Source organism: Mus pahari, chromosome 17 (genome assembly GCF_900095145.1).
Source record: "Mus pahari chromosome 17, PAHARI_EIJ_v1.1, whole genome shotgun sequence".
Lineage (NCBI taxonomy): Eukaryota > Metazoa > Chordata > Mammalia > Rodentia > Muridae > Mus > Mus pahari.
Genome location: NC_034606.1, coordinates 32,386,279 through 32,410,566, shown reverse-complemented (window position 1 = coordinate 32,410,566; position 24,288 = coordinate 32,386,279). Strand labels below are relative to the sequence as shown.

General features: G+C 50.5%; 1 protein-coding gene across 2 annotated transcripts in view; it reads left to right on the top strand.

Moving 5' to 3' along the window:
* Window positions 1-1,574: 1,574 nt before the first annotated feature.
* The window catches only part of Ndrg1 (N-myc downstream regulated 1), a 44,953-nt gene continuing 22,239 nt past the window's right edge, over window positions 1,575-24,288 (top strand). The window contains exons 1-3 of one of the 2 annotated variants that reach the window (XM_021216407.2): window positions 1,575-1,721; window positions 12,279-12,359; window positions 13,500-13,535. In XM_021216407.2, coding sequence (XP_021072066.1) covers window positions 12,297-12,359; window positions 13,500-13,535 — 99 coding nt within the window. In that variant the 5' untranslated portion in view covers window positions 1,575-1,721; window positions 12,279-12,296. Of the gene's footprint in view, window positions 1,722-10,339; window positions 10,469-12,278; window positions 12,360-13,499; window positions 13,536-24,288 lie in introns of those variants that run through there. The other variant, XM_029547893.1, reaches the window with a different exon arrangement.

Below are 24,288 nucleotides of genomic sequence, written 5' to 3'. Positions count from 1 at the left end.
TCCAGCAGTTCTTGAACATAGTAGGTGCTCAGGACAACTATAGATCGAGTAAGGTCAGCTTACTTGTGATCTTATGTGGATGTCTTGGGAAACAGAAATCTCGGGGCTCCATTTTGCTATACCCCCCAAAGAAAGAGCTTTCCCTTTTTTACTTCCTTCTTCCCCAGCTCCTCAGCACAGACCAGGCTCGCGTCAAGTGGCTCCCTAGATATCCATAGACCAAGAGAATGAGGGCCAGGGTATGCAGAGGCACACTGCAGGGTAAAGAAGAGAGTACCGCCCTTGAGGTTTAGGAAGAGGGAAGAGGGGAAGGCCACTTGAGTCATAAAGGTTGAGCAGGTGGCTTTGAAACAGTGACTGGACTGGGCCTTAGGTGTGACCCAGTGTCTCTATAACACAATGTTTTCTTGGTGCTTGGAGATTCTCAACATGGTTTCACATCAGAGCCAACCAGGGCAATATTTATTTATTTATTTATTTATTTATTTAGTGGGGATGGGGAGTGAGGGGTCTGAGGAAAATGTATGGCACTGTGTTCTTTCTTTCTTTCTTTCTTTCTTTCTTTCTTTCTTTCTTTCTTTCTTTCTTTCTTTCTTTCTTTCTTTCTTTCTTTCTTTTCTTTCCACTTTGTGGTTTCCAGGCATGGAATTTAGGTCCCCAGGCTTGGCAGTGTCTTTACCAGGTGTGCCATCTTTCTACACGCGATGAGGAGGTTTTTTCCAAAGCCCCAGTGTTGGTGCGCACTCCCAGAGATTCTAACTAAGCTGCTTTGGGGTACAGCCAGGGTATCCACCTGCTTAAGAAAAGCTCCCTGGAGAGGCTCAGGTGTAGGCCAGGGCTGAGAACCCTGTAGCAGGCAATCAGGCCAAGGTTTTAGAACATCACGACAGAAGGGAGATCCATGGTTGGAAAGCAAATTCTATGCACTTTCTGGGGACCACAAAATGCAGTCTGTAGAGTGCTCACAGCTGACACAGCAGGCTAGAGCCACGGGGAAACAGCAGCTCAGAGTAGGGAGGGACTTGTGGAGCGCCAAGATCAGCGAGAATGGAGGGAGCTAAGCAATGTGAAAGGAGGCTGGAGAGAAAGTCTGGCGTCTAGGCTGAAAATGGGGCTCGGGAGTGACTACGTGGAGACCGGGAGGAAGTGGGGGGTGCCGCCCAGAAGGGCGTGGCGCGGGCAGAGGCTTAGGAAACTCACAAGCTATAGGGGCCACGCGGTCGCGCAGAGATACAAGGGAGTCCGTATGCACACGCGCACGAGCGCGCACGGGCACACCACGCTACCACTCGGTGGGCACGCGTCCGCTGCACACGCCGCGTTCCCGAGAGGGGATCACAGGGAGGAGCCTCAGGCAGGCCCCCCCCCCCGTAGTCTCTCCCGTCGCGCCCCTGCAAAGGCTTGCGCAACAGGCGGCGGCTCCAGCCCGCCCCGCCCAGCCCAGGCAGGGTGCAGCGCGAGGCGGGCGGGAGAAAGGGGTGTGTCCCCGTCCCCTGCTGCGCTAGGAGCAGAGGGTCTGGGAGGGGCGAGGCCCTGGGGGCGGGGCCCCGGCGCCTATAAAATCGCCCTACGCACGCACGGACATAAACAAACCTTGGCAGGCTACCCTCTCGCGTTGCAGGCAGATTGCTCATCCATCTTCGTCTCTCTCTTCACCTCCCGCGGGGCGCTGCACCTCCAACCTTGTGGTTGGCTCCTTTCCGTGCTTGCTTGTTCATTAGGTAAGCCCTCCGGACGCCCTCTTCCTCTGGACAAGGACCCCCAGGAAAGCTTGTCTTCTGGGTGCTACTGGACACTCCGCCCGTCTTTTGTGGCCCTTGCGAAGACCACAACTGGTGGTCTTCGGTGGCACCGGCGCCGGAGGAATCGCTGGCATCACTGGAGCGGGTTTCGATTACTATAAGGCACAAAAAGACATGTTGGGTCTCTCGTTCTCTCTAACTGAGGAAGTGGGATTAAGGGGTTGAAGTTGGGGCGGAGAGCCTGGGAATACCTGGGTCGCACTTCCCGGCGTCAACCCCTGAGCCACAGCTGACTCCTCTGTCCACTGGGCGCAAGGGGACACTTTGTGTGTGCTCTCGCGTGTGAAGGAGTGTGGATGGGTGATGGGATGACTAGGAAAAGAGCGACTGTAGCGCGTGTATCCAGGGGATGAGTAAGGGTGAGCAGATTTGGCGGGGGGTGTGGAGAAGGGGGGCGAGGGTGTGTCTACTCTGTAGCCTGGTCCCGAACCAGTGTGATCTGAGCCCAGGTTCCCATCCAGTCGCAGAGCCCGGTGCGTGTGAGGGAACGCGTGTGTGCTGGGGGAGAGTCCGGGGTGTGTCCCGGCGCGTGCTGCACGCGCCACTACGAGTGTCGGCGGCGAGAGGAGCCCAGGCAGGGTGCGGCCCTCTAGGTAGTACCGGGTTGGCTCTGTGGCTGCGCGGGAGAGGTGGTTTGTGCCTCCAGGGTCGCGCTGGCATCTGGCTGCCCAAGAGTTGGCTGGAGCTCGGAGTGTCGTCATTTTCGCCTCCGCCTCCCCCACCCACCCCCTTTTTTTTTCTCCCAGGCGGTCCTCCCTGCTGTTTCAGCCCGGAGAGCAGCTGGAACCGCTCGTCCGTTCCCGGGAGACCCGTCGCGGTCTCTGATTCAGCCCGTAGGGGAGATTCGGAAGGGGCGTTCAGAATGCTGCGGGGGAAACATGCTGTCACCACCGCCTCTGTCAAATTAGTAGCTGAAGCTAAGATTTGTGGATGGCTTCCTTACTCTGCCACCTTCCGTCTTCCCTTGTCTGTCGCCTATGCTGGCAGTCCTCACAGATCCCCATGCACCGTCCCTTGGGCTTTAATGTGGGAGGACAGCAGGTGGGGGAGGGAAGTCCAGTGGTCCGTGTCCTAGAACAGCCTTCAGCTCTCCCTCACAGACTTCCTGGGCAGGTCAGCTTATTTGTGTCCTTGAAACTCCTGTAGAAGATGGGAAATTCAGGACAGCCAGTGCTCCCCCTCCCCCTCCTCCCCTTCAGTGTTCTACCTATGCCACCCAAAGTGAACCAACGGGTGCAATGGGTTTCAAGGCAAATCTTTCAGATCGCTTCTTATTAGAGATCCTAGCAATTCGTCTGTTTCACATGTGTGAATGAGAGAAAGCTAGGTGCAGAGGAGGAAAGCCCCCCAAAACCATCTTCAAGGGACCTGCCAACTTCTGGACAGTGGAAGGGAGGGGCCAGACCACTGTTGTATGGGTGTGGTGCAACCATCCCCAGGCCGGAATGGTACCAAGTCGGAGCTGAAAGGTGTGAGGGAGGCTTTACAGGAAGGGCTGGAAAAGCTCCAAGAGGTGAGACTCTACAGTAGATGCTGCTGTCGGGGAGCTAATCCCACCTGGGTCTTCTTAGCTTGGTGGTGTTTGGTCTCCCCATGGCCAGTACCAGGAACCTGGGGAAGGAGGACATTTTTGACCACACCAAGGACAGCAGCCTGGCCCATAGGAAGAGCTCAGACATTATTAAAAATCACCGGGACAGCACTGCTTTCTGCCCTGACCCCAGTAGGCATCTGATACAATCCTACGGCTGGAGGTATCGCTTAGTTCCTGGGTCCATTGTAGAGTCTCTCCTCTCCTCGTAAGCTTTCTCTTGGTGAAAGCAAACCAGAGATGGCTAACTACTGGCTGGGCTATTTGAAAAGGAAAATCCAAACTTGGACACATCCTTTCCTGCCTTTTGCCACTTTAGAGATGAGAACTGAGATCAGAGTCGGAGAGGTCTGTGGTTGAGGTCAGCCAGAGTCAGAGCTCTGTTCAGAGTCCCTTCTCAGAAGTCTCTTGGTTAGGACTGAACTTGATTTTTGCCTGAATGCTACAGAATTCGAATAGGAACTTATCTCCTTACCAAGCTTCAGGTGAGGCCAGTAGCGGGGAGAGGCAGAGTAGAAGTGTTTGCTTGTTTTTTGCTTTTATTGTTTGTTTGTTTTGAAAGTGTTTACATCAGGTGCTGAAGTGGAAGCAAAGTCAGCTCAGTGAGAAAGAGACAGGGGTCACAGTCCCTCTACCTGGTGGTCTTTTGAGTTAGTTACCTCCCCAACCCCCAAACAGTGCTGGGGTCCCTGGGTGCATTGACCCCTGGTGGCTTGAACTAACCCCAGCAGGGGACAGAAAGAAGGCAATGTATTTTTCTGATGTCCCAAAGCTGCAGGACTTCCCTTATGACCTAGATCCAGAGGAGTCACCTAAGGTGTGCCTCCAAGGTCCTGTACCTTCCGAGGCAAGCCAACATAATGACTAGCGCTGAGGGTGTAGCCAGAGCAGAGCAAATAGAGGATAGGAAGAGCGTCTGGGAGCGAGCAACAGAGCATCCGGAGGATCCTTTTGCCACCTTCCATCCCCACAGGAATGCTGCCTGGGCTGTATCCGCTCTATTGAGGTGGATGAGAAAACCAAAGGCGTATGTGAAACTATATGGCTAAAAGTGGGAGAACCAGACAGACAGAAGCTTTTTGAGTCAGCCCTAAAAACTTTTTTTGTGTTCTAGCCTAACAATATACCCAGGTGTTTGAAGAAAGCAGGATGGCAGAACGAAACATGCAGAGATAGTCACGGGCTTTGGACCTTACTTTCCCCCTTCTATAAAGGCAGAATAACACAAACAATCTCATCTGGGTGTGTAGAGCTTGCTTTGGCTAATCCATGTGAAGTGATGCCAGCGGTCAGCACATGAGGAGCACTGTGTGGAAGCTTCACATAACAACTAGAGAGGAGGAGGGCACACCTGCTATGCCTCCTTGGTCCTTTAGGTCTAGAAGTTTATAGTTGCTTACTACATAGCTCTTGCTTACTTAGATCGCTATGCAGTCTATCATATTGCCTCATACAATGGAGGTAGGAGACGGTCTTAATTCTCAGGTTAGAAAACAGGCTGGGCACCAGTCTAGAATCAGGTTAATGGGTCTGGACCAAATGACTTCATCCTTAGCCACTTCTAACCCTAACCTTGCCCCTTAAAGGCCATGTAGACCCTCCGGACCCAGCTCTGGGATGGGTGATCAATCTGGTGGGCTCACTGCAGGCTGTGGACCTTGTTGGTCACATCTGACCCTAGGCTAGCCCTTCTCACTTGCTTTTTCTTTCCACGGGAGATGGAGCTACTAAACGTGGCCTCCACTTGTTTTGTTGGAAGGGGGTTTGTACAAGGGCAGGATGCGACACCATGGCCCAACAGGAAGCCGACAGCAGAGGTGGAGGGTCACATTTGGATGTTGGCGTGGAGCTGAATTCTCTAGGGTGGGTGTTGTGGAGGAGAGCTCAGGCATTTAGGGAGAATGCGAGGAAGTCTGCCTTGGCACCTCAGAAGAAGAATATGCTTACAAAATCAGGCCCACAAACAGGCTCTTTGAACCAAGAGTTTCTTACTGTCCTCTCTATTTAGTAGATCTCTGTGCCCACTGGATACCTCTGCTTCCTCAAGCTCGGTCTCCAGGGCTATAGGTCTAACTAGCTCTTCCCCACCCAAGGAGGTAGAAAGAAAGGTTTATGAACCTGGAGGCTTGTACTTCATCTAGTACAGCTTCTCCCTTTCCTTCTATCTGAAGAAACCTTTAAATTTTCACTTTGTAGTCTTCTGCCTCGAGAGGCAGGGTGCAGGCCAGCCTCCATCTTCACTGGTTTCCATCCTCAGCAGACCTCTCCAAGGACAGATCTGATAGGGCTTCTTAAGAGACAGATGACTGTGAACCTCTCTCAGCTAGCCAGCCTCGGCCCTTCCAGACTCTTCCATGGCTTCTCTGTGGCTGGTAGCTGGGCTGAGTGCTTCCCTGTTCTCATTTGTCCTGTGGGGTCACACTGTCCTGTCATCTGTCTGCTTTCCCATGCCCCTTCCAAGAGCCTGGCACGTAGTGAGCTCTCTATCCTTGTCCATCCAAAGGACGCTGATGGGGGCAATAAACCAGCCAATCTGTACAGGAATGACTGGAGAGGCTATTCTGAAGTGTGGAAGAGACAGAGCCATTTGGTGTGTGTTTGTGTGTGGGGGAGGATCTCATTAGGGTGGCCAGCATGCAGTCTGATCTTGGGGACAAAGGGCTCTGTATGAAGATCCATTTCTGTCCTAGGCTAACACTGTCTCTGTGATGTCAAGAAATTGTCTCAGCCTCGCCAGCGTAGCTCAAACCCATCCCACGGATTCACAGAATAGTTCCTCTAGTGCGACCAGTGTCCTTCTTTGGACTTCCAGTTACTGGTTTATCCCTCAGACAGTCGAGTGCCAAGCCACTAACTGCCAGACCTCTGGTGGCAAGACACCAGTGAGCACTATGGAAAGATCAATGCAGGCACATTCCTGGTACACTTCTGCTTCCTGCTGTTCCATTCTAGGCAGCCCTCTACTCTGCCTACCTCACTGCTCAGAGCTCAGGGGGTTCTGGTTGGATACACAAATCCCCCTTTCAGCTGGGACAGGTAGTGCAGCCCTGTAGTCTCAGCTGCTTGAGATGTTGAGGCAGGAGGGTGGCAAGTTCAAGGCCAGCCTGAGCAAATTGAGACTGTCTCAGAAGAAAAAATATAGAAAGATGGTGGGGAACATTGTTCAGTGATAATGTCCTTGACTATATATATATATATATATATATATATATATATATATATATATATAGTCCTTGACTATATATAGTCCTTGACTATATATATAGAGAGACTATATATAGCCTTGACTCTCTCTCTCTCTTATATTATATATATATATATATATATATATATATATATATATATATCCTTGACTATATATATGGCTCAATCCAAAACCCAAAAGTTCCAGTCCCCACAGATGTCAGGTGGCTTTCTCCTTGTGACCTTTGTTTCATTTTTCCATTGTGGAGCAAGGCATCAATACCGAGTATTCTATGGAGCCCTGAGGCTCCTGGAGGAACCCGTTTGGAAATCTCTAAGGAGGATGATTGTACCGCCTTTTGGTCTTTTAATATCTCTGAGATTTTTACATCCCACTCTACACTTCCCCTAAGTGTAGAGCTTTCTTGGATCCTGCCTGTCCCTGTATGCAGGGCTCTTTGTGAGGTGCATAACATAAGAAAATCAGCCCAGGGCTCTACTGCCTTGCCCTGCCCGTCCCAGAATTTTCACTTTCAAAAGTTCAGAAAACACCAAGGGAACTGGGGAAGTGCTTCACAGAGTGACTTCAGAGTCCTTTTGAACTGACATAGGAATGTCCCCACAGGCATGTAGGGGAACCTGGGTAGTCCCAAGATAGTTTTCCTGGGTTCTCATATTTGGTTTTTTTCGAGACAGGGTTTCTCTGTGTAGCCCTGGCTATCCTGGAACTCACTCTGTAGACCAGGCTGGCCTCTGAAATCCGCCTGCCTCTGCCTCCCGAGTGCTGGGATTAAAGGCGTGTGCCACCACGCCTGGCTTTGGGGGGAGGGTGTTACAGTTTTAAAGGGTTGCTACGCTACCACTGGTAGCACACATTGACCCTCACCCAGTAAGGGACAAGCTGCTAAAAATACCCATGCTTCTGTGACTACTACCTGGAGGGCAGAATCTGGGCCAGCTGCTGAGATAACAATCAGTGCTGAGCCAGCTGTGGTCCCCTCTGGTTTTCCTTTCTCTGTTTCTCTAAAGGACTCCTGGAACCTGTTGTTTGCCTCCAACAATGGAGTGATGGCTGGCCATCTTTCTCTAGGCCCAGAGGATGGAGACACGGAACCTTTGGGAAGTCATATAAGGGATATTTACTGGGCTCCCGATGCCTTTCTGTGAAGCTGGCAATGCCCGCCCCTGCCTAGGACTTCTTTGAGCACAGAAATCAGTGTGGGGTCATGGAAGTGACTTACAGCATTTACTGTGGTGTCCAGTCCCCATGGATGCTCTTCCTGGGATACTGGGTCCTGGAAGTCCCAGAGCAGTTTCATGAATGCGTCTTTGCTGGATGTCTCTTTTGTTTCGTCCCACAGGAATTCTAGGGGCCCAGGAGAGCTTGGCCCAGAGGGCAAGCAGAGGGGTAGGTTCCACAGAGCAGCTTCAGCTCTGGGGAATAACAGAACTAGGGAGCCCAGGGTAAGCACAGAGGAGTCTGACTCGAAGAGGAAGGGAGTGAGGCAGGGTCATTTTCCAGAGCTGAGCACTCTGCATAGGGCCCTTTGGTCTCAGAGCTGTGCCTTCCGACCTGGGTTCCCATGTCTACCTAGTTTGTCGGGAATCGGAAGGAGAAACACGCATTCTTTGCAAGTGAACACAGGGAGGCTCATAGGGGTTATGACTTCGAGTCATGAAGCAAGAAAGTGACCTGATTCCCATGCTGCGAACTCCCAAGCCATGTTCAGCCACCATTCTAATACTTCTTGAGACTTCCAGATTCTGTCCCTACTACCCTCCCAGACTGGCTAATGATTCTCCCATGGCCTGGGGTTGCCTTGGGGGATTCCACCTATTGCCCTTTGAGGCCCAGGGTTACATTTCTCCCTGTTCCCAGCACATGTTGACTCGACTTGGCCAGGGGCCCTTGAATTCTTGTTCCTTGATGACCAAGATGTGCTTGCCTAGCCTTCCTGACCCTTGTCATTCACGATCTAGCATCACTGGTGTTAGAGGGACCTCGAGGTGCCGCACTGTGGGCTGGAGGTCTGGTCTGCATTTGCTGAGCAGTTTTTACACATCCTCTTCCCCACTGGGCCACTCTGGGATTCTGGGACTAGCAATGTGTAAAAAGCACAGGCCGTGTCCTCGCAGTGCCCCAGGGACTCTCCAGGACCACAGGAAGGAAGGGACACTGGTTCATTAAATAGCTTATTTGCAGGTTCTTTGAGTTGTTGTTCAGTTTAACCAGTGGCTTGCTGGGAGCCCGGCCACCATGTACACACAGATGTGCACACCCGAGGTGGAGCCTCACACAACTTGCAGATTCCGGGCTGACAGTAATACTAGAATCCGCTCCACAGCCTGCTGCATAGCACCAGGTGGCCTTCACTCCTCTTTCAATTTTCTCTGAATTCCTGGAACAGGCAGGTGGGACAGGAAGAAGCAATAGCAGCCAGGCTGCCAGCTGGTGGTATGACCTGGGGCTCTGCCTCTGTAGGAGACTTTCACTGGGAGGAGCTCTACCCTCCTCTAATTCCTGCAGCTGGTGGCATGAGCGGAAGCCATTAGACTTGGGGCAAGAGTGTGTGGATGTGAATGTGTACGGGATGAAAGAATTGTTATCTAACAGACATTTTCTGGATGCTCTTTTCATCACTAGGGACGGCTAAGCTCAAGCAATCTCAAACAGGTTTCATTTTGCATCCCGGAGACATTTGGCAGTGTCAGCAGGCGTTTGTAGTTGTCATGGCTTGAGGGTGTAGTTGTCCAGGGTCGGGGATATTTCCTAACATCGTAGAATTCGTAAGGGTCTGAATTTCAGTACTAAAGCACACTGGTAAGTCAGGTTTGTTTTTTTTGTTGTTGTTTTGTTTTGTTTTTTTCCATGCTCCTGGAGGTCCTGTGAGGCTACAGGGGGGAGCCTGAGAGCCACACGCAAGTCTTGACACTGAGGTCCCTGGAGCAGTCATGGCTTTATCCCCAGACCCATCACATAGTAAATTCTTCTCAACACACCAGTTACGGATCCTGCATGGGATGCTTAATATTGTCCCTTCAGGAAGAAATCAAGACGACATTATGGATCTTGGGCACTGCCCCTGGTACCTTTGCTTCTGCCTTTGGAGGTGCAAAGCAGAATGGGTTTGGTATGGTGGAGGAGGAGGACAAGGACCCCTACAGTGGCCATACCTGTAGCCCTGGCTGAATCCAAGATATACCGGGTTTTGCTACTTTATCTGTTTTTCTACACTGAATGTCCCAATACGATTATCTTTGTACAAAAGCAGATGGAAAAAAATAAGCATATAAGGTGACTTTGCTGGGCTGACAAAGCCAATTAGGGACTGGGTCCCTATTGATCCTGTCAGGAGAGTATATGTAGAAGGGTGATGCTGTGGGTCCCAGCAGCTGGTGAATACACAGAGCAGAGGTAGCCGGTTATAGCCTATGTGTCTGTAGTCCTGGTTACTGCAGTGTTTGTTACTGCGAAACAGTGACCTAGACCGAACAGATGTTTGCACCCTCAGAATACCCCACAGTCTGCTGGGAGATATGGGCTCCCCCTCACCAGCTTCTGACGAGACACCCAGACAAGGGTGTCTCAGCTTCCATACCGTTATCAGAGTGGGTCAGGAGGTCATTGCTGTGGGGCCGTCCTGTGCACTGTAGGGTCCTAGGCCTCTCTACTCATCACGATGTACCCCAGTAGCACTCCATTCATGACCATCAAAATGGTCTTGAAATACTGCAGAATGGTATCTGGGAATCAACCATAGTGGAGATCACAGCCCGTGCCATTCACCTTTGGTCTTCCAAGGTTGGCCGTGAGTTGGCTGAAGGCCTGTCAGAAGAGGACCCCTCTGCCTCCAAAGAGCAGATTGGCAGATGCTGGAGGTGTCAGGAGACGGTATCATCTTTCAGCCTTTCTCATCCTGTGACAGGGGGATGGGGGGGAGACATTGTGTAAGGTGGATAATTCAGTGAGGGGACTGAGGTGGGGGCTAGCTAGCATCATGTTCCAATGAAGTGACGGTCCCTAGAAGCTGAGGAGAACTGACCAAATGTGTTATGTGTCTTTGTAAAAGCACGAGAGTTTTACAGGGCATTTGCTCTGTGAGTGAGTGACCATGCTGGAGATAAAAATGGTAGAGACACAAGGCAAGGGGACTACCTGAAGGGGATGGCTCACAGGCAAGGGTTGAAGAGGGCTCACCCGAACCCACACCGTGGGAAAGTTCAAGCCCTCCGCTTCACCCGGGGTTCTTGGCTGGGCAGAGTTTGTTCAGCATCCCTGTGAAATGTGAAGTCCTTCACTCTCAGTATGAGAGGTGGTGGTGCCAGAGGCCAGGGCTTCTGGAAGGTCTCTCTAGGCTGCGTAGGCGAGGTGTCCCACGGCTAAGGTCTCGGGACTATCAACATGCTGAATTAGCAAGACTCTCAGAGCATAGCTTTTCATGCCTGCTGCCTCCGAGCTGGCGGCAACCCAGGAATGTTCACAGATATAAAACTGACTTTGTTTTTCAAATGTTCTGGATCCCAGACCCGAAAGGCTACATAAAGACATTCTTGTGAGATGGTCATCTACTGGGGAGAGTCACGCTGGGGCCCCAGACCAGCACACCCTTGTCTACCCACTGCATGCTGTATATTGGCATGGATACATGTATCTCAGTGGTCTGCTCTTGCAGGCTGACCTGTAGATGAGGGTCACAGGGCTCCTGTGGGCTTGGGCAACTGGCTTTCAGGAAGTCTTGAGACTTTAGCTCCCATTGTTGCAGTATCTAGAAAGCCTTGAATACCTGGAGTTATAACTCACACTTTCCCTGTAGGTAGTCAGAGGCTGTATCCTGGGCCCATCTCTTGGCATTCTCCACCCACTCTGGCCTCTGTGTGCCAACTCTGACACTTCTGGTTTTTGGCATTCCTTAGGCCCCACTTTCTACGGGCATTTACTTTTTCAACTGGACTGTGGATCCGGAAGAATGTGTGTTTGTCTCCCAGATCTATAGGCATCGCCTCCCTGCCATCTCCTTTCCACAGGAACCCTTTAGGCCACAATTCCCAGCTCTTCTGAGCTCTGCACCTGTGTATTTCTGTAGCCCTTATCTATTGGCCTTATGGGGTATGTGTCCTAGTGCTAGCTAAAGAGATCCCTGTTGCCACCCTTGCTTGCCCTTCTGAGGTTTGGCTCAGAAACTACCATTCGCTATAGGGCCATTTCCCCACATCCTGCTGAGTGTTCAGTGTCTGTCACACCTTCAGCATCGGTTAGTTCCTGTCCTGTACTCTCCATTGTGGTCAAAGCTCAGAGTCTTGCTCAGAGGTACATAGTGCACCTGTACGTGGTGGCACCCAGGGGCCTTTTGGTCCCTTTGATTGTTAATCTGGGGATATCTGGCTTTGGGCTCAGCAGAGGGATCTCTTTCTAGAATGCATCAAGAAGCATCAGAGAGTGCTTGGTGGGTCTGGACTAGGTGTGACACCTCTTTTGGGTCTCCATCCCTCTGCTTTGTTGTAGCTGCTTTGTTGAAACTGTGAACCTGTTTCAGGGGAACGAGGGCCTCCTTGGAGTCCATGAATGGCCATGGTGTGAGTGGGAAAAGCTGGGGACAGTGGAGAGACCTGGCCTTCTTGTTTGTTCCATTCGTGTATTAGCTTTTTCCAGGAAAGTTACCTCACTGGGAAGTGCTCACCTCCTGGCCTTTTTCTCCTGGTAGGTGTGTGATAGCACGGAAATGTCCCGAGAGCTACATGACGTGGACCTCGCTGAGGTGAAGCCTCTGGTGGAAAAAGGGGAGGTAAGTAGAGCTACTTCAGGTGACACCATACCATCACATGCTCCTAGTGGGCACACATGGTCACATATTGGCAGGGACAATCTCGAGCACACGTTCATTTGTATACAGCATGCATGCATGTGAACAAGAGCATAGCATATAAGTAATGTATGGAGCATACACGTGCGTGCACACACACACACATACACACACACGAGAGAGAGAGAGAGAGAGAGAGAGAGAGAGAGAGAGAGAGAGANAAGAGAGAGAGAGAGAGAGAGAGAGAGAGAGAGAGAGAGAGAGAGAGAGAAAGAGAAAACAGGTATTGGTCCCCTCTATTTCTATCTGCATTTAGTACCTCTTGCTCTTCTTGTCTATTGCCCAGTCACAACCCCTGTAATGAGGCATCTGTTAGGATTGGTTTACAGTGTTCCAGCCCCTGTGTTTCTCTGTACCCTTCTTTGTTTTCCTGGCCTCTTGGGCATTTGGCACTGCTGATCCATCCTCCGTGCTGGAGGCTCTGGCTGGGGCCCAGCTTTCTACTGGATTCAGTCTCTGAGTTGGGCAGAAAACAGACGCTGACTAGAAGAGTGAGGGTCCAGGTCCTCCCTGAACCACATGGCCCTGGCTTCCTTGGAGTCGAGACCCTTTCCTACCTTCCTGGGCCTTGCCTGTCACAGCAAGTTGTTAAAGATGAAAACTGTTTGGGCTGATGTAGCTCGAGGAAAAGGCATTGAGGTTTCCATTGTCCTCTTCTCCCCACAAAAGACTGGATTTTTAATCCAGACTGCAGGCGTTAGCAGCCATGAGAAAATTACAAGAGCAGAAGAGACATGGTTCCATTAGAGTCAGGAGTAGCACGTGCGCACGGTGTATGTCTGGACTACCTAGCCGCCTCCAACACCCTAAGCTTGTGCCCTGCTCCTGTCTTCAGATATCTTTTGGCCAAGTGTCCTTGGAAAAGAATCTAGCAGATGGACCAGTTTTCTACTGGGCTGCTGTTTTCTGAGATAAAACAGACAGTCTCTCTTTGCAAGGACAAAGGGAAGCCCACTGAGCAGAGTTTAGATTCAGGCAGTGGAAAAGACCATGAGTATTGATTGATGTTCGTCTCTAACCAAGGATAATAACCATGTAACCATGGCTTTCATCTCTCCACAGAGCATCACTGGTCTCCTCCAAGAGTTCGATGTTCAGGCAAGTAGAAAGTGTGATCTTTTTATCCTTCAGTCTACCTTTCCCCTTCCTTTCTTCTTTCTATTGGCATGAAGTAGATCACTTTTATAAATGTGGAGTCAGCAGAGGGCAGGGGGTGGCCTCAGCCTATACTGACACTTTTCAGCTCCTCCTGGAAGAAGCTGCTTTAAGTTCTAGCCAGGGAGTCAAGAACTGACCAGCCCCCAAGAGGGCAGACAGACATATTGCCATGTGGCCCTGGAGAGCTGGGATGTGTATGGGAAATAACAGATGTCCAGTGGATCTGGGGGGCCCTGTGACATGGACACATAGTAATCTTGGCGCGTCAGGAAATCTGAAACTGGGGTTCTTAGGCATAAGGTGGTAGTATCTAGCCCACTCAGAGCCAGATGGAGGACCAGCCAGGATGTGTTTCCTAGCTTTGTCTAAGAGGTAGTTATAGAGTGGAGAAACCCTGCACTCTCCAGTGTCCTGTGCCGTCATTCCCAAGCCTGAGTACCCTGGAGGGCTGCAGACACGCTCACCTAGACCTTCATGAGTTCCCAGTCACACATCTTGACTTCAGCCTGTTCTCTGCAGACAGAGGAATCACCTACCTCTGGTTGTTCCAGGGGCTCCTGCTTTGATGCACACTCATCCTTCCACATAGAGGTGGGGTTCTGGCCTTGACTCTGGAAGGTAAAGAAAAAAAAAAAAATTAGAACAAGGGTTAGAAGCTGGCTTGGTTCCGTCACAGGTCTAAAGACATGAGGTGGGCGTTTGAGGGTCTGGCACCAGTTTGATTGCTGGCAACTCTGACCTTGGGACTCCAGAAACTCCCAGCATGGGTCTGAGGCCATAGCTTCTGTCTGTACCTCTTTGGGGACAACTTATCCTAGTAGCTGGCAACAGAAATGAAGTATTAGGCCATTGCTGTATATCAGCCCTTGGAGTCCACTAAGAAAGATAGCACCTTCACAGCACAGAGATCTCTCTCTCTGAACCCCCAAAACCCTATAAAGCAGGGGACTTGTCCTTATGTCCAAAGCAGAGGTAGGTGGTCTAGCTCACACTTGTGCAGGGGAGCCTGTGGGATTGAACCATATAAGCATACACTCATCTTGGTCCTTGAGAGGGATCCCTGAGACAGGGGCCAGTATCAATCTAAAGGCTATTCAGAGATGACACTTGCTTCCATTGGAGGGTGGAGCCCATGGCCTCATAAGCCCGCACCCCCCAGGCACAGTGAGGATTCCTGGAGGAGCAGGTTGTGGTTTCTACCCCAGGGCTCCTGTTAAGACATCAGCTTAGCCTAGTCTCCTAAAGGAGTCTCCTTGACACACAGCCCAGCTTTCACTGTCCTTGGAGGTCCTCAGCCTGTCTCTGTAGTTGATAACGTTCCAGTAGGGATAGCATCCCCGCGTTCTATGGGGAAACGGAGGCACCCAAACAGAGACTAACCAGAAGTTATATCATAGCTCAGACCTCTGTATCCTGAAGAAACTGACCCTCTTAAGAGTCTGCAATGCTGTTAGCTCTAACTAACCTGACTAGCTGTGTGCCTTTGGCAAGTTACTTCATCTTGCTGAGTAAGCTTCATCCAGTGACCTTAACCAAGTTCCAATACTTAACGGTCTACTAGGTACTGATACGAGCATGCTGAGTCCAGTTAAATTCAATGCTTTAATTTAACTGTGACTTGTACCCCTCCACTCGCCACAAGAGCCCTGGTTACTAATCCCAGCACTCGGGAGGCAGAGGCAGGTGGATTTCTGAGTTCGAGGCCAGCCTGGTCTACAGAGTGAGCTCCAGGACAGCCAGGGCTATATACAGAGAAACCCTGTCTCAAAAAGCCAAAAAAAAAAAAAAAAAGAGCCCTGGTTACAAACTTCTCATCCCCGCTTAATCTCAAGTCAGAAGAACAAGTAGTGATGGGTTCTGTGGTCATCTCTTAGTGGGAGCTTCCAGGTTGTCTAGGCGGTGACTGGTGTTGCTGGGACACTGGCCAGGGGTTACTGTGGAGCTATATGCGCTGCAGTGCCTCCCATCTACAACAGCTTCATATGAGTAGAACTTCCAGTAGTGGCTCAAAGCAAAGGCTGTGGTCTGCAAGGAAGCATGGGAGAGGCGCACGTGGGCAGAAGTGGCCTTTAAAGTTCAGGGACTTGACTTCTTAGCCACCAGCTTCTTAGTCTACATGCTCCTATCTACATGAGGTCAGGGTAGAGACATGCTTCCAAGGATCATGGGTGGGAACAGGTGAAGCCCCTCTCCCCCAGATTAGTAGGGTAGTCTATATCCAGCCTGAAGCCTACCAGATATGGAAGACAAATAAGCAGACAGGCTCCCTGGCCCCATGTGGAGAAGCAGAGAGGGACCATGGGTGGGGTGGAGTCAGCTCCCTAGGTGGAGAGTATCTAGGGAGAGGTTTAAGAGGACTAAAGGTCCACTGAGGTCTGCTTGTCACTTCATTCCCTTCTCTTGCCTGACTAGGTATGTTCTGTTTGACTCCCTGTGACCTCGTGTATCAGAAGGCTGGGAATGTAGGGGAATCATTTTAGTAGCAAGGAGAGCTGGGTTGGTGGTGCTTCCAGAACCACCCACGTCCTTGTGGAAAAAAAGGGAGAGACAGCTCTGGAGAGTGGCTTGCCAGAGGCCACTCTGTGTTTGGTAGAGGAGGCAGTGTCCCAGCCTGTACCTTCCTGTCTCAGACCCACAGATGTCTGGGTGGTGGTGATAAAGTCACTGCCTGTTCCCATATACAAGGTACCATGCTAAGGGCTTCCCAGACAGTACCGAATTTCAGACCTCAATAATCATGAGAAGCGTCATGTCAACAGGCACACATGGAGACAATGGGGGTGGTGGTGGTTGTGCTGTAGGGGGCGGGGGGTGGGGGGGTGGGTCACAGCAGGTCTAGTTTTGCCTTCATTAGTGGAAATGCACGGTTTTGGCTCACTGTTTCCAGGTCCTGAGCCTGTGGGTTTACTCTTCTTGCTTCCTATGCAATGGCCAGAACTCCACACCATCCATCTCACCATCTAGGTAGGACTCAGGGATGCGTGTGTGCTGTGGTGATCTGGAGTTCAATGGAATGTCCTGAGGGCTTTGGTTTATCTTGTTCAGTCCTGATCTGCCCTGTTGGAGACATGGAGGGACAGAGGAAGAGCAGGCATTGTACATGAGTGGTGGCTAAGCTTGTGACACTCCCATCTTGCTTCTAATCACTGTGCCCTCTTGTCCCAGGGTAATGAGAGCCATGAAACTGTCCCCTGAGGCCTCGGTTATTTAGTTGGCTGTGTGGGCTGAGCTGAGAGCTGTAACTGACAGCCCTGGGGCCCCCTGTGCAGTGAGGGCTGAGCCCCACAAGTCTCTCACTGATTAGGGCCTGGTGACTTGCTTTCTTTTCCCTCTATGCCTCCCTGCTCAGTGTATGATTGGTAAACCAATTATCTCTTCTCAGAGTTAAGACTGTCCCAGAGTGAGTGGAAGACTAACACCAGCTGCCCCTTTCTGGTTATCAACTCAGTCCCTCCAGCCTCAGTTTCCTTATTTAAGTGACTTTGTATTTTAGAGAGGATAATTGTTGGAGCTATAACATCACAGAACATATCCTACCCTCTATTGTGTCTTTACTGTGATTTTTATTGTGGTAAAACACACAGAACAGTTGACATAGTCACCATTTTTAAGTGTGCAGTTTGGTGGCAATAAATGCATAGATTTGACAAGTCCACGTTCCCTCTCCCCAAGGCCCTTTCCCCACCATTTCACCATCTCTGAAGGAGTTTGTTGTTTTCGAGCGCCTTGTATAAAGGGGGGCCTACACAGCAGCTGCATTTTGGTGACTGGCTAATTTCACATGGCATAGCAATCTCAAAGCTCATCGTGTGGTAAAATGGTGGCGACTCGTCTGCTATGAGGTCCATAGGCAAGTCAGGCAGGTGCCCTGGGTGCCAGACAGGTGCCAGACAGGTGCTCTGTCCTCTTGGTGAGTCTTCGGGAACCTGTGCTATCAGCTCCTTGTCTCTCCTGATGGGTGGTGAGACCGTGACCGCATCCATAAGGTGGCCCAATTGGTCCAAGCCTGACTAGGACTCTCCCCTGAAGACCTTTCCTATAGTTCTAGACCTAGGGACCCGCCCTGTCCATAAGACTGCACTGTGGCTCACCTCTGCCGTACCTCTTTGGTCTGTACTACCCCATTGATCTCTTGTTTGGTCTTTGGAAGGGAGGAGGTGATATGAGGCTTAGAATGTCTGTGCTTTCTTGATGGCTGCTCAGCATCTTCATCCACTTCCTAGTCTTCGCATCTCGTGGGAGTTGGCTTGAGGGACCCAGCTGCTTAGCCGTGCCCACCTGAAGGCAGTCTGCGCTGCTCCATGGGGGGACAGCTCCTCCTTTGGCATTTTCAATGAACCTAGATGACTCTTCCTTTTCCATGGTCTTAAGGATGTAAGATTTTTACACATTTCTTTTTTAAAAGCAGTAGAAACGTGTGCCTCGAGGTTCAGTGCTAACCAGAAAAGACCTCCCATACCAAGAAGAGGGATAACCCCTCTCTGGAGATAACTGGGTTGCCCAAGCAATTGGTATGGGCCATGTCTCTCCCTGCCTGTGTCACCTTGGGGTTTCTCCTTGTCTGAGGTGGACACTGTTCTAGCTCAGAGCGATGCATGTCCCTTTGCTAAAGGGCCTCTGGATCCTTGGGATTTCATCCTGTGGCTGCTGGCCTTTGGTGCTTCAGGAAGGATAGAAGATCAGTTTGATCTGGTCCTGCTGGGGCAGCTGTCCTTAGAGGGGTAACGTCTCTGTCTCTAAGTTTGATGAGTGGGCGTTGTGGGAGCGTTTGGGATTTGAGCTTATTGTCTTTAACTGCAATTCTGGAATATGTGATTATTAAAACTGCCAGATGCCTTTGAGATGGTCCAGCCCTGCCCTTCTGCTCCAGATGTCTAAGGCACTGGATGCACATCTATTCCAGGGCCTCCTTACTAGGTCACACACAGTGGAACCTATCTTTGCAGAGAGATCTGTTTGAAGATGCCCAGAGGTACTATTGAGCACAGAATGTCTTCTGGAAGCTGCTCTGTGCTCTCCCCAAATGGCCATATATGAGTCTCCTGCCAGGCTGATAAGGGTGAAGCCCTGCCCTCCTTGTGGTAACATCTAAGATATAACTCTAGGGAAATCACATGGTGATGAAATGGGTGTTGAAGCTGACTCAGCTCCTACGTCCAGAGACAGAGTTCCCTCCGAAGGTAGTTTGGGGAGAGCACTTCTAGCTCCAGGCTGGGTGGCTTCCATTTACCGTTAGGTCTTCAGTGTCTAATTTAGTGGTTCTCAACTTTCCTAAAGCTGAGACCCTTTAATACAGTTTCTCATGTTGTGGTGTCTCCCAAGCATAAAATTATTTTTGTTGCTACCTCATATCTGTAATTTTGCTACTGTTATGAGTCGTAATGTAAATATTTGATATGCAATGCCAAAGTGGTTCCGACCCACAGGTTGAGAAACACTGGTCTGATGCCTTCTCCCTAGGCTCTGCTTGCTGAAATGGCTTCATCTGACTTGGTTTCCACAGGAATATGTTAGTGTACACAGGACACTCTGGAAAATGAACAGATGTTCCCTTCGGGGCCTCTTGGAGAGTAGAGAGCCAGACAGGGTGGCTGACCTCAGTAACTCCAGAGCTTGGTTCTTACTCTTTGGACCTCCATGGAGCAGGCTAGGCTGGGGGCTCTTTCTTTATCCTTCTGTTGGCAAGCCTGTCTGCTCACGGGAAATGCAAACAAGCAGCCATCTTGGATTAAGTTCTGTCCCTGCACCTTTGTTTTCTATTTTCATTCCCCAGTTCATTCCTTCTAGAGTGGGCAGAACTCCCACAGAAAGTTATGAATTCTTAGTTCTCCCATTTCCTGTCCTTTCCCTTCCCTGGTCCCACTTCCCAGCAAGCTCTTGGGATTCAGAACCTCCACTGGCAGATGGCATGTATGCACATCTGGGGCGTGTGACATGCCAGCTGCCTGCTCTGGGGTTTCCTAGCAACATCCCCTGGAACAGTAAAGGAAAGTCATCCAGGTTGACGCTAGGAGTTGACATGTCTGCCCCAGGCCAGGATCTGTCAGGCTCTCCCAGGCAGACCTTCATCAGGCAACAGAAAAAGTTGCATGCTTTTCTTTCCCAAGGCTTAATTCTAATCTGTGAAACATATGCATGGGGGGCTAGGGAGTATCACTTTCATGAAGGCCATGGCCAGCCTTCCATCCATGTACCTTGACCCTACGCACAAACCACGGTGCTTCTCCACTGGATTTGGGGTAGATTGGTCATTCCTTTTTTCTTTTCCTTGTCTGAGGAAAAGACCTTTTTTCCCCTGTCTGGGTATCTCGGAGACTCCTTGGAGGATATGACCCTAGGTAATTTTTTTTATGGCCAGGGCTGACACAAAGCCACAACAACGGGCTGTAACCTGTAGCTTCTCTTCTCTGTTTTGGTGGGATGGTAACACAAAGGGTGGTGGTCCCTTAGGACATTGTAGTCTCACCTCCCAATATCTCCTGTGGTGTGACTTGCTGGCCTGGGAAAAGGGTGGTCCATGCCACTAGCTGCCCTAGAGACCTGGAGAGTAACATCCTTTAGCATCTGCCCTGGGCCTCCAGGGAAGGGTGAGATTATGGTGGGTGTAGCAGCTGGTCTCTAGAGCCCTAGATTATCCAGCCAGGGACTTAAGCCATTCTGTCTCCACAGTAATCACCTCTCCAACAGTTGCCATAACAACCAACAGGGAGAGAGGTAGCTGTAGGAAAGGTGCTTCTGGGTCTTAGCTAGCCTTAGGTAGCAGCCTGAGGAGAGGCAAGCTTGCCTTTATTCCTGTTCTGGTTGGCGTCAACTGTCAACCTGGCACGACTCAGAATTATCTGGGCAGAGCATGTCATTGCCTGGATCATATTGCCCTATGAGCAGTCTTTGGGGGGAATTTGTCTAGATTATTAATTGATGTAGGAGAGACCAGAGCATAGCGGGTGGCACCATTCCCTAGGCAGGTTCGTGAACTGTATAAGAAAGCTGGCTAAGTGCAAACCTGCCTGCCAGAAGGCAAGCGGCATCCTCTGGGTTTCCCACCATACTTTGGCTGTGAGCTAAGTTCCTTAGCTGAGGATAGCCTTGTGAGGAATGGCAAAAAGGGCCTGCCTTCACGTTTCTGCCTTGGCTTCCTTCAATGACAAACTGTAGTGTGGAATCGTTGGGTGAAATAAACCTATCCCTCCTTAAGCTCGTTTTTTGTCAGAGTTTTTTGTCACAGCAGAAAAATCAGTTAGTTGTGTGTCTCCCCTCCCCCAAAAGCTGGTCTGAGTGGTAGTTGGTGCTGAGGGTCCCTTCAGTCTGGTTGTATTTCCACTCTGCTCTCCATCACGGCTGATCAGGCTCCTAGGTTGGAGATATGCTCTCCCCTTTTAGAGATGACCCCGGAAGGCTTATGCAGTAGGACAAGGATTTGAAGGGTAGTATCCACAGGGAGGCTGGCCTGGCCTATTTTTAGATAAAGCCATGTGGGTTAGCCCCAAGACAATGAAGAATGTAGCCCCACAATGGACCATTGTTCCCATGGTGGCTTCAGGGTCAGCAGATGACCCGTGTCCCACGGGGCTGGGCTGTTGCTCCTGTCTTATGGATTTTTCCAGTGCTTGCTCTGTGCTGGCAAGAGGTGCCAAGCCTGAAGGGAAGCAGGGGGTGTAGAGGGGGAGGGAGACAGGGCTGGGCTTTGTGTCCCAGGGGACTTATTTTGAGGCCCAATAGGGCATATGTCTCAGGAGACTCCTTGTAGTGGGGGTTCAAGAAGCTGGGTATCCGTGCCTGTGCTTGCCAGTGCCTACCTATGTCTTCTGGTGTCTGTCTGTGCCTGCCTGTGCCCATGCCAATGGGCCTGTGTTTACTCTGTCATCACTACCTCATGGACACTGCCACAGGTTCAAATCCATATTCCAGAGAGTGAGGAGGGCTCTGGGCTTGCTTGCTTCAGAAGTCTTCAGGGATAGGACCCCCCTGCATCTCTCTGTCCTGGTGGGAACAGGGCCAGCTCTTGAGTTTATGTGCTCATGTGTGTTTGAGACAGTATGTAGCCCAGGCCATCCTCAAACTCTGCATCTTGCTGCTGTCTTACCTTCCTTGGTGCTGGGATTGTAAATGTGCACAGCCACAACCACCTAGGGTGAGATCTTGGTGAGATGCCACACTGGGGACTAGACATGTAGCACAGTGGGTAGAGCACTTGTCTGTTAGTAGGTGTGAGGCCCTGACTTCCATCCCCAGTATATGCACGCAGCAGAAAAGAAAATATAGCATTCAGAGACTACGCTTTAGAGGTGGGACCCTGGAAGGAGGGTTCATCCCTTGTGTTTTGTACTAGTGAATCCATGTGCATTCTTTTATTCAGGTGTGCTATACTAGTACATCCATGTGCCCTTATGTGCACATACAGACATCATGTGTACTGTTGACTAGGACATCAGTGTGCACTGTTGTATTTAAGACTAGTACATCCATGTCCATGTGCAGTGTTGTGACATTATACTCATGTGCATCATGTTACCAGTATTATCTATGAGCACTGTTATTCCAGGAGATTTGTGTGTACCATGTTATTCGTGCATCCACGTTTACTGCCGTGCTTGTACATCCATATGCATTGCTGTAATAATTCCCACCTGCTCTACTGCTACAAACATGTGTTCTGCCATTTTTGTTACACGCATGAGGACTGGTGTGCAAGTACACCCATGTGCACTGATGTAAGTGCACGAATGTCTGTCTGTGCTGCAGTAGTGCCCCAGTCAGGGAATCCCTGTTCTCATGGGCTTTACAGCCTTATTCTGACCACCTCAAGTCTTGTAGGATGGAGGCTGTTCATGTGACAGGTTAGGGTGACTTTTCTAGAACACAGCTCCTAAGTGGGTGGCCCTATCTATTATTCTTCTCTCACGTTAGACTATGGGTGCCACCCTTGTCTTTTGTCTCCTACCTCATGAGACACATGGGTCCTAGATTCTGGAAGGATGTTTTTGGCACCTGAAATTTTCTGTGCCTCTGTGTCACCTGCATGACTCTGACCACCAGTTGTAGCTTGGAGGTGTCACACAGCCCTTTAGGGCTTTTGCAAGAGGTGAAGGATCTGGAGAGAAATGGCCCAACTACAAGGAAATCCTCAGTGTCCCCAGCAGACCTTGGGAGGGCAGCCAAGAGCCAACCACAGCAGAGGAGGAAGCTGATGGCTTTCAGATGAGGAAATCACTCCTGGGTCCTCAGAAGCCTAGACTGACAGCAAAGAGGACAGGCACCAAGGGCCAAAGGCAGGGTCACAGAGGGTCATAGACCTTCACAACCGTCTTCATGGGAGGTTCATTTGACATTGGGCAGGGAAAATCAGCCTGCAGGGAGCTGAGGTCTCGGACGAAGGTGGAGCCTGCCTTTTTGAGGGTAGAGACATATTCCTCGCTCTCTCAAGTGAGCGTGGGGGGTGCAGATGTACTGTGGATTATTGAGAACTGGCTTCAGAGTAGAACAGGAGAGAAAAGGAATTTAGGGGGACCGTTGCAGGTTCTCCACTCAATCCAGAATGGGAAGTTGTTGGCCCATTACACTGAAGTCCCAGGAAGTAGATGCCAGGCTGAGACTAATGCCTCCTTTCTGCCTTTATCATCCCCGGGATGATGGTTTAATGCAGGCAAATATTTGCCTATGGGTAATATGATGGCTGCTAGTTAAACATGGCTAGGTCAAGCCCAGCTCCACTTCCACAGTGAGTCAGCTTAGCTCCACTTGGTATCACCTAATAGTGCCTGGCATTTGAGAGGTGCAGTGTGGGAATTGGCCTCAGTCTGTGAAACAGAGTGTGTCAAGGGAGCCTGTGTTTGTGTATGTATGTATGTATGTATGTATGTATGTATGTATGTGTGTGTGTATGTATGTATGTATGTATGTATCTATGTATGTGTGTATGTATGTGTGTATGTATGTATGTATGTGTGTATGTATGTATGCTTAGTCGCTGTTCTGTTGTTGTGAAGAGACGCCGTTACCAAGGTAACTATTTAGAAAAAAAAACACATGTAATTGCAGCTTGCTCACAATTTCAGTTATGTCCTGGCAAGGAGCACGGCAGTATAAATGGTGGTGGAGCAGTAGCAGAGATCTATATCTTGACCCACGGCTGAGGTGGGGGAGGAGAAAGAAAGGTGAACGCCGGGCCGGGCGTGGGCTTCGGAAAGACCTCAAAGCCCACCCCCAGTGGCGTACTTCTTCCAACAGTCCTAATTCTAAGCCTCTCAGAGCTCCCTTCTCTGCTGACTAAGCATTCAAATATATGAGCCTGTGGGGGCCATTTTGACAGGAAACTGAGGTTGTTCTTTGAAATGGGGAGTGACTTCTAGGAAGCCTCAGAGCGCAAATGCCCATTACCCATGGGATAAATGAGACACAGGAACAAGAAGTCAAGGAAGCTCAAGCCAGATGCAGACAACAGAGTACTTTTCAGGGAATGTGACTGGGGCCGTCTGTCTCTGGACTATAGTGCCTAACCTGCCAGGGTCCTGTCTTCTACCTCCTGATACAGCTTTGCTCTCCTTTCCCTTTCCCCTTCCCCTTCCCCTCCTCTCTCCTTCTTCCCCTCTCCCTTCCTTTTCCCCTTTCTCCCTCCCCTTCTCCTCCCCATCCCACTTCACATTTCCCTTCCCTCTCTCTCCTCTCCTCTCCTCTCCTCTCCTCTCCTCTCCTC